This window comes from Sebastes fasciatus, chromosome 3 (genome assembly GCF_043250625.1).
Source record: "Sebastes fasciatus isolate fSebFas1 chromosome 3, fSebFas1.pri, whole genome shotgun sequence".
Lineage (NCBI taxonomy): Eukaryota > Metazoa > Chordata > Actinopteri > Perciformes > Sebastidae > Sebastes > Sebastes fasciatus.
Genome location: NC_133797.1, coordinates 9,056,236 through 9,066,974, shown reverse-complemented (window position 1 = coordinate 9,066,974; position 10,739 = coordinate 9,056,236). Strand labels below are relative to the sequence as shown.

Here is a 10,739-nt window from a genome sequence, read left to right as displayed (position 1 = left end):
CATTGAATCCCAACATTTCACTAAAAATCAAAGATTAGAGAAAAATCCAAAATATTTATAGAAATTTGTATAGCAGAACTTTTTTTTTTTCTTTTATACCGGATTAATCATCTCACAACCCCTCAAATTTATTTTGTGACCCCGTGGAGTCTGACCCCAGGGTTGGGAACCACTGAATTAAACTACTGATACAATATATCCTATAATATAAGTATAATAATTAGGGCTGTCAAAGCGCAAATTAGTTTTAACGCCACCAATTTCTTTAACGTATTAAAACAACTTGTGGTTGTTAGGTTGTAACGGGATCCGTTTCATAGATAGAGTGAAGATACAATAGATAGATGAAACTAGAAAACCTAAGGAATCCATTGGTACCAACCATGTCATACTAGTCTTGTCGGGAAGGAGGCTAAATAACACTCCAATCTTACGCTAAATTTTGGCGAGGAAAACCTCATGTCATGGACATTTTCAAAGGGCTACCTTGACCTGAAAATGGGTTCTATGGGTACCCACGAGTCTCCCCTTTACTGACATGCGCACTTTATGATAATCACATGCAGTTTTGGGGCAAGTCATAGTCAAGTCAGCACACTGACACACTGACAGCTGTTGTTGCCTGTTGGGCTGCAGTTTGCCATGTTATGATTTGAGCATATTTTTCATGCTAAATGCAGTACCTGTGAGGGTTTCTGGACAATATTTGTCATTGTTTCGTGTTGTTAATTGATTTCCGATAATAAATATATACATACATTTGCATAAAGCAAGCATATCTGCCCACTCCCATGTTGATAAGAGTATTAAATACAAGACAAATCTCCCTTTAAGGCACATTTTGAACAGATAAAAAAATGTGTGATTAATTTTCAATTAATCTTGATTAACAATGGACAATCTTGAGATTAATCGTGATTAAATATTATAATCGATTGGCAGCCCTAACTGATATCCATTGGAATAAAACTGAGTTTCCAGCTTGCACTTCTAAAGAAGCAGAATGGGAGTCTTTGGAAAGGATGGCAGGACACTTCTTGCAGATGTCAATTGCTTTCCGAGCTCCCCTCCCATTACATGAATATTCTATTAGCTCTAAGAGTAGAGAATGGATTCGATATACACATTCAGTAGAGAAGTCATTTCCAGTCACCACCATGTTAACCACACCATCCTCCATGATACTGCATGCCGACTGTGGGGCTGTCTCTCAGGTAAACGACCGGCACTATATAACCTGCTTTTTCTTCATCCCCGCCCTCTTGTTTTGCGACTTAGCAAACAGAGTCGAGCAATCTTCCTCTCTGTGTGGAAAATAATTTGTATTTTAGCCTTAAGGTGCTGGAGCCTGCTTTGCTCCAAATATAGCTGCCTGAGCGTCTGCTCATCTCGTGTGCCTCGCAGGGTTAGGATGAACGCACTCCATATTCGCTCTGTCCAAAACTTATTTTACTTTTTTGATTTACGATTCCACCCGTTTTCCCCGGTCTTTTGAAATAAATTCCTTTGCCACGGCTAAAGGTGCTGTTGTTCATCAGAGTGTAAAAAAAAAAGTGAGATGAGAACAGTCCCAGAGGCTGAGGCTCGATTAACCAATTGGCATCATGTTCTACTTTTAAAAATAGCACTGCATGCTACAACTGGATACGGCAACGCTCTGATCACCAGGGTTGCCTTGATAAAGGGTTTATAAATGTTTAATGATCCATTTATAGATAATTAATGAAGCAATTAGTGCTCCGTGTGTATTTTCTATGCATGCATTATGTAGCCACCAAATTTTTTGAACATTTATCTCCACTGACGGACACGTTTTTACCCAATTCCCACATGAGTTTTACCATTATACTGCGAGGACCAGCCTTTAGGGTATATAAATAACTTCACAGAGAGTCCTTTGTGGCATGTATCCTTCAAGAGATGGTATTTCAAGCCGATTGTGTCACTAAAGAGTCCCGAGGGACACGGGTGCCATTTGTCTTAACGAGTGTGTTCTCTTTGTCTTTTTCCAGCCCGCAAAAGGATTTGTTAGCTCGTTCCATGTGGACCTGTCAGAGACGGCGTGAATTTCTGTGCTTAGACCACCAACACTGATGCTGGAGACAGCGACATAAAACCACACAAACAGCAAACCTGGACAACAGTGACCTTGGTTAAGCTTCATTATCTTGGGTGGCGAACTGTAACAAAGCCTTGGCAGCGGCCACCGAGGGACGAGAGGAGAACTAAATACTGAGTAGCTGTAAACCTCGAGATATCTGAGGAGCAATCCAAGGCCTTATTCCTCTCAGCAGGACTGAGACCAGGGGGCCGAATCACTCGACACGTGAAAATTATAAAGTCATCAGCAGACGGGATGAGAGGAACTGAGGAATACAAAAATAAGAAGAACTCACAGAGGTGGTTTTCTTTCTTTTTTTGGACTGAGGAGTTAGCCTCTAGAGATCTGTGTGTGCCTGTTTACATGACGAAAAAAACTAATGTTTCTGTACAAACTTCAACCAATGTCACACGGAACCCTTTAGCTATTTCTATGGTCACCACTAAGCCAACTGTACAGAGACTGTGTGGGGGGAAAAAATGGAGACTGACAGCCAGCCAGCGAGGAAGAAAGAGAGAGAGAGAAAGAGAAAGAGAGAGAGAGCAGGTGTTGTACAGGTATAAAATGACACAAAAAAAGAAGGAAAATGGGGAGGAGCAGAGGTGATGTGCAGTACTATAAATTCTGTATCTCCGGTTTTTTGACTTGACTGTCTTTATATAACTTCTCTTTTTTCGTTTCTGTTGTTCTTTCTGTGTGGTTAAAGTGTGCAGACTCTTAAAAAGTATTCCAACTTACCGTTACAGACAGGAACGCGCTGTCCGGAGCCGGGTTCAGTCCTCTTTCGAGTTTAGCCATTTCAGGAAGGAGATGTTATAACGAATACACTGCGTAGGAAAAACAAAAAAAAGCTAAATTACAACAATCCTCATGTTCAGTTTATCAATAAAATAATCACAAATGAATGTTCTCATTTCTAAACTAGTGACTAAACAGTTCTCAAGTCCCTTCCTGAGCTGACTGCGGAGAAAGTGAAATGATCCTTGACCAGGATAAGGTTCCCTTTGACGCCATTGGCCTATACATAAACAATCAGACACACTCAGTGGTTTTTATCATGTGTGCAAAGTGTTTACTGTGCTATTTTAAAAAGCTTATAAATGAATATAAATCTATATATAACTATATATATATAAATATATATATACAATATACTTTTTTCTGAAAACTGTGTAACCATTGGTTAGTTTCTACACCTCATAATGTCATTCAATCTAATAATACCAAGTGCTACAAAATCTTGACATGTATCAATTGAGACGAGGAGGAGTGCTTCAGCCTAAAAAGCAAACCCCTTCGCACCAACCAAGGATTAAGTTGATGTTCTTATTTGATTGTTACTTTTCACCGTTAACGGACGCTGGGCCTTGTTGTGTGTAGCGAAGACACCAGTTGAGTTGTTTTGGCCTGTTGTGTATTTTTACTAGCAGAATATGTGTTCATGTACAGAAAGGGGGTCTATCACAATCGAGCTAGATATCAAAGGTTTTACAATCATACAAGAGAGGCATACACAGATACATACCGACACACACAGACAATACACGGTGAGGCGCATTTAACACAAACACACACATCTGCACACACACACACACACGCACAGGTCAAGTGGTGATAAATAAACAGTGTCATTGAAGTTCTCTATTGTGTGTTTTGTCGCGTTCACTTGGGAATAATGTCGTGTAACTGATCGGAAAACAAGTCTTATGCTGCATCCACACTAAAACGTTTTCTTTTTAAAACGCTGATCTCCGTCCAGACGAGCGTTTTAGGGCCATTTCAGAATGAATCTCCGTCCATGCTACCACGCCTGAAAACGCATATCACATGACAATTCACGTACACTGGGCATGCGTGCGTTGGTGTAAACAGGAAGCAGCGCTGGACACAGGAATTTATGCAAAGTGCTCGAATACTAGCTTGTCTCCTGTGCATGTAGACAGTAGTAGCATTATAAAATGCAGAATTTAACTGCACAACAGCTGCTAGCATAGACAACAAGGTCAGCAACGATTGTAACTCGTTATTCATGTTGAAATTGACCACTGGTGGTCGAGGCTGATGTTGTTTGTTTTCTTCCGGAAAAGGGTCACGTGACGGGGCGTGACGAATCAATGAAGGACACATCATGACTGATAAGACCCAATCAAGAAGTGAACGTGGGTGTCTGCGTCGTCGTTTTCAAAAGGTCTCCGTTTCCGTCCATCCAGACTAAAACGCGTTTTAGAACTAAAACGGGGTCAGCAGCGTTTTCAAACGTTTCCCTTTTTAGGGGCTCGAAAGCGCCAGAGTAGTGTGGACGCTAGGCATAAACGTAGCTCAAGTTATGCGTTTTAAAAGAAAAAATATTATTTTTTATTATAGTATTAGCGTGGATGTTATGCTTGCATATCTGTGAGGCTGTAACTTAGCCCGGTCTCCTAAAAATGACATTCCCATACAATAAAACTGCATTCTGAGTTAAGGTTCGAGGGATTATGTTTGTTTTTGACATATCACAAATATGTTTCTAATCATAGTACACGGAAGTTTGCGTAGGGAGAAGGTTGGGGTGGTGGACAAGTCAACAAACACCAGACTTTCGCACAGTTGTTTGTGTCCCATGTGAAACCAAAAGTCAACCAAGTTAATAATGATGTTTTTTTACTAAACCTTAACAAGTACTTTTATTGCATTTTGCTTCGTTTAAATTTACAACGTCTGTTTAAAAGTGCAACCGTAATTTGTGCGAAAATATGTTTCCATCAAAACATAATTGAGAATGCAGTTCAGTTGTATGGGAACATAATTTTGTAGGCGACAGGGTTGAAGGCACAGGTGCGTTTTGAGCCAAATGCTAAAGTTAGCATGCCAAGTTAGGCACAAGCATGCTAACATTTGCTAATTAGCAATAAACACATAGTACAGCTGAGGTTAATGGGAATGACATTAGTTTTGCAGGTATCTGGTCATAAACCAAAGTATTAAATAAATACATAATTTGACCTGATGGTGGCGCGAGATGAAAAGCTAGGGATCAACAACGCAATTACAATTCATCCTGAGTTGGACATGCATATGTGTACCAAATTTCCTGGCAATCCATCCAATGGTTACTGAGAAAGAAACACACAGAACTGTGAACTTCATGGTGGCACTAGCTGAAAAGTCAGAGGACCACCAAGGTCTTCACATTCATCGTCTTGGAACCACGAATGTCTGCACAAACTCTTGTGCCAATTCATCAAGTAAATGTTCAGATATTTCACAGGATAAGTTTTTCCTGCCGGTGCTAGAGGAAAAGTCAGGGGATCACCAAATGTACTAGGACTCATCCTCCGGGGATCAATAATGTATTCACCGAATTCCATGGCAATACAACCAAAAGTTGTTGAGACATTTCACTTAGAGCCAAAAAAAAACTCATGTTGGAACTAGTGGAAAAGTCACTAATGTCAGTAGGATTCATCCTCTGCGGGCCATGCATGTCCAAAAATGTACACACTTTCATTGCAATCCATCTTACAGATGTTGAAACATTTCAGTCTGGACCAAAGTGATGGATCGACCAACAGTCCTACATTGCCATCCCTAGAGCCATGCCGCTAGTATGGCTAAAAATAATGTTATAAACTTGGATTAAAGCGGCTCCTTTGTTACAGTCAGAGGAGACTTTCTGTACAAACATTCACAGCCAAAAGCTGTGAACCATTCGTCCAATCAAAGCAAGAACCTGCTCCATTGCTTATAATCCTCACAGAGCACATCCACTGCTTTCACTGTTGTTTTTAGCACATGCATTTTCATGAAAAGGCATTCAGCTATCCCAAAAGAATCTCATGGACTTTCAAGATGTAATCACCACGGTTTTGCTCTACTTTCCTCATTCCCTGACCTCAATAGCTCACCAAAAAACTTTTTTCTGGTGCCTGTCACTCTAGCCTTCTGTCCGCTTCCTTGAAAAAAAAAATCACTGATCACCATCCCCCCCCCCACATCCCAATCCCACCCCTTCACTCCAGTGCGATCTTTACATGGCCTGGCAGAAGTTAATAGTCACGAGAAGAAGAAGAAGAATGCTGGAGTCCAGATGCAAAAAGTCCGGGGTCATGAGGGAGACACAACGGTCCCTCACTTGACAGCCTAGAAACAGAGATCTGTTTGTGTATATCACAAGATGGCCTTCTTTTACGTGCAGAGATACATGAGGCCAGAGCATGTGACCGATCTGGTGGTTGCCTTTGTGAATAGATGGCCTTTGGGGTTCTGCTTAATATCTCTCCAAGAAACAATTTGGTTTTGTATAAAACTGGAAAATGGGGGATGAAAAAAAGAAAGAAAAAGAAAAAAGGTCACAGCTTGGTTAAGCGGAATTTGTCGATGTCAATACGTCCCAGTTATTACTCCCTACTGTGATATCACCCCGTTATTAGTGACACAATTACCCTGACATAACCTAATTATTGTGAGCAGATTATACAATGGTTAACCTGCTATTCCCTTGTTATTACTGTGATCTACGGTCCTTACCTTTCCCCAGTATGACACTCATGTTCTTGCCCTATGATTACCCTATTACCCTAACTGATAGCTGTTCTGAACCGCCACACTTGAAGTCAGTGTGAAAAGCCTGCCTTTTAAAGAGGGTCGGGATGCAATAATCATTCAAATGGGGATAATGGGGACACTTTGAGAAGGCATTCACAGTGTTGCACTCCTTTGTACATACTGACATTGACATAAGTATTTGTGTAAAGAGTAATAAAAGAGAGTAGGAGGGAGAAATTCAAACCCGGCCTACTTTTTCACCAATATAAATGTGGCCTATTGCTGTGTGAAGTGGGCATACATGTTGGAAAGGAGAGTTGCAAAACTTCTGTGCTGCAAAATTAAACTTAATTTCCAGGATTTTCTCATTGTTATTATCAAAATATGTACAATGACCGTAGCATTACCGTACTGTTACCAAGATAATCTCTTATTTCTTTGTTACCTTACGAGCTTTAAAGTACCTGAGCTTCTTTACCAAAACAAATATTTTTTTCTGATACTTTAGCCTGTGGAACACAGTGTAAACATATTTTAACTAGAGCTGTCAAAGTTAACGTGATAATAATGCGTTAACGCAAAATAGTTTTAACGCCACAAATTTCTTTAACGCATTATCGCAACTTGCGTTCACTTTTAAAGCTAGAGTCGTATTAACTTGTCACAAAGGAGGCCAAATAACGCTCCAAAGTCACGCTAAATTTTGGTGAGGAAAATCTGGCATGACCATTTTCAAATGGGTCTCTTGACCTCATAGTCAAGTCAGCACACTGACACACTGACAGCTGTTGTTGCCTGTTGGCCTTGAGTTTGCCATGTTATGATTTGAGCATATATTTATGCTAAATGCAGTACCTGTGAGGGTTTCTGGACAATATTTGTCCTTGTTTTGTGTTAATTGATTTCCAAAAATAAATATAGCCTATACATACATTTGCATAAAGCTAGCATATTTGTCCACTTCCATGTTGATAAGAGTAGTAAATACTTGACAAATTTCCCTTTTAGGTAGATTTTGAACATAAAAAATGTGCAATTCATTTGCGATTAATCCCGATTGACTATGGACAATCATGCAATTAATTGCAATTCAATCTTTTAATCAATTGGCAGCCCTAATTTTAACCCATTTTTTTATTAAAAGGAACAGTGTGTAACTATGTGTTTATTAGTGTGTAATCAACCGAGACTAAGAATTGTTATTTTTGTTTGCTTAGAATGAGCCCTTCATATCTACATGGGCCTCTTCACGTAGTCCGCCATGTTACTTCGCTGTGTTTCTACAGTAGCCCAGAATGGAAAAAAACAAACACTGGCTCAAGCGAAAGCCTTTCAAGTTTTTTACCTTACCTAAAGTCTAACATAGTTCTCCCAACACGCTTGTGAAACTGCGGTAACGTGAGCCGCAGAGTGCAAAACCGTCGTACTGCCAGCCGCCGTCTGACTTCCTTTGTTCCTAAAGTAGTGTTATTATGGTAAGGATTGCCTTTGAGCGAGGCGAACAGCGTTACCACAGTTTTACACTCGGCGGCTCACGATTTCGCTGACTCGGTTGCAATCTGCAACCACACTACTAGATGCCAAATCCTACACACTGTACCTTTAACAAAATATGCCAAACTCCATCACCGATGAAGTACTTTGTTTACTGATGACCTACCACTTTGGCAAAAAAAAAAAAAACGGTTTGAAATTAGAAATATCTGCTCAAATAACAAGCGGACAAGCCTAAAAATTTGCTGAAAGCATCAAAATGACAACTTCAGATATTTCACACTTTACGGTGCCAAGGACACATTTCAGTCCGTAAAGTCTGTAAATCTGTGATTTTCTAAACTCAAGCTTCCCTTAGCAGCTTTTTTTGGAGTGAGATGAGGTCATGGACCGTGGGATATGGTTGAAAGATCAAAAATGAATCTCCATTCTTGAAATATTTTTTTTTCGATTTGGAGGTTTGACACCCAGCTGTGGTGCTACGAAGAAAGAGAGAAAGAAAGTATAGGTAAACATGTTTACTTCGCAGGGCCAAGCCAGACGACCTGCAGGTGGAAGGCTGACATTCTATCGATGGCTGCGAGTTGACCTGATCTGTTTGTCCTTCAAGGCGCCTCCGTGGCAGACCGAGAGAATAAGAGTCATTACAACTGAATCATCTTGTCCATCTCTCCTCGTCTCTCCATACGAGGTTGAGTGAGGTGACCTAGCTGTCTGTCTGAGCCTCCGAGCCTGTCCCTCATATTCTTCCCCTGGCAGACGCACTTCATTACCCTGGCTAAATAGACTTTCAAGAGACCCCATCAGCCATCATTTACACAGGCCGGCCCTATCACCTTTCACCACGGCTACCTCATCAGACATACGCAGCCCGTCCATTCACACATGCACTACATGGCACGCCCATGCAGGCACACATGTACCAACTGGACGCACACGTACTGCTCTCCTTCCTCCTTCGCCTTCTTATCCCTCGCCACCCCATCAGTCAACGCACACACACTTTCACACACACACACACACACACTCAGGCATCCTTGGGCTCTATTCCCCAGCCACCTCATCAGGCCAGAGCAGACAGCTATTACAGTCTGCGCTCCGATGCCCATTTCTCCTCCCATCTCTTTCCTTATCTGCCAGCCGGCTAGGTCTGCAACAACCTATTGACCTGAGACATAGCCTCGCCGCCCCGTTGACCTGGACGTACTCTGTGTGCATTTAACGGGATGCCTGCTATCTTTTCCACCCGCCAAACTCCATCCAAACAACTGCTCGTTTTTATTCATCTCACCTCACCTCGGGTATAAGGCAGGATTGACATTGTGTTTGCCACGTGGGTCAAATGGTTGTTCTGAATATTGAGATGTCAAGCCATTATAGAAAAGCAACGACTTGTCAACATGAATCAGTTTCACTTCATTTAAATCATTTCACACCTGACAGCAATGCAAGCATATTGTAGTCGCACCTTTATTTATATATATATATATATATATATATATATATACAACCTTCAAAATAAGCATCGGTTGCTGAACAGTAATTTGAATGCATAATGTGGCATCATACTGTAATAATTAAACTTCCGGAAATGACTCCTCTGAATGTGAATGTTTTCAAAGTCAGAACAAAACATTTTTAATTATGTTTTTGATTAAACACAACACGGTTAATTAATCTGCGGTTTGACTCGATGGAAAGTGAAGAGTGTCAAAGACAGATGCACTCTACTCTCATTCATGTTGTCCATAGTTTTTCTTTTCCTCAGGTCTTATTAAAGATGCTGTCGACAGCATCTTTTACAGTCTGATAACTCCACAACAGCGTGGACAGACTGTACCAGAAAGCCATCCAGGGTCAAAATTACCCTCATCTGCGCTTTTCTTATCTGTTCCCAGGAATGAATGGGACTAAGGTACTTTTTTCAGTTTCCTAAAATGACCTTCTCCAAGCCACTGAGGCCACAGTTACTTCTGTCTTCACATATTTGTTCCAAAGATGTCTGATACTCCTAAGACATAGTGTCTGTGTCTATAGCATTCATTATCTTAAGGCAAACTTAAGTAAGTGTTGAAGGACACATTTTGCATTGATTGATTTTTAAGCTGTATTAATCAATGTCTTTATATTACCAGTGGATTAATGTGAAAGGTGTTCCTCGTAGTGATGAGCTCACAGATAATTATCTCTCTATTCTGTGGTTCTCTTCAGTCAGGATGGTCTAATAACACTGTCCGTAGCTATAGCTACGGAAAGAAATGCACTATAATTTGTGTATATCGTGTGTAATTAACATAATCTTGAACCAGGAAATATAAATAGCGGCAAACGCCGCGTAGGTAGGAGGTCAGGGTGGATGGGTGAGCCAAAAAAAAATAGAATTTCGCCCAGGAGACTGTGTGAAACCAGAAGTCAACTTTGATTTATTTGTCACGTAAGATACGTAAACAAGTAACACCACTTCCGGAGTCATTTTAAGCCAAATCACAATCTTTCCCTAAACCAAACTAAGTAGTTTTGTTGCCTAATCTTAACCAAGTCGATCTTTTCTGAAGCCTAACAAATTTGCTTTCTTTGCTTAAACCTAAGGAACTTGTTTCCTGTGAAGACGGAAGTT

At 40.6% G+C, this 10,739-nt stretch overlaps 1 protein-coding gene across 2 annotated transcripts in view; it reads left to right on the top strand.

Moving 5' to 3' along the window:
- LOC141763946 (protocadherin-10-like) overlaps positions 1-3,737 on the top strand; it is a 28,943-nt gene extending 25,206 nt beyond the window's left edge. The window contains exon 5 of one of the 2 annotated variants that reach the window (XM_074628787.1): positions 2,013-3,737. In XM_074628787.1, coding sequence (XP_074484888.1) covers positions 2,013-2,032 — 20 coding nt within the window. In that variant the 3' untranslated portion in view covers positions 2,033-3,737. The remainder of the gene's footprint in view (positions 1-2,012) is intronic. The other variant, XM_074628788.1, reaches the window with a different exon arrangement.
- Positions 3,738-10,739: the final 7,002 nt, after the last annotated feature.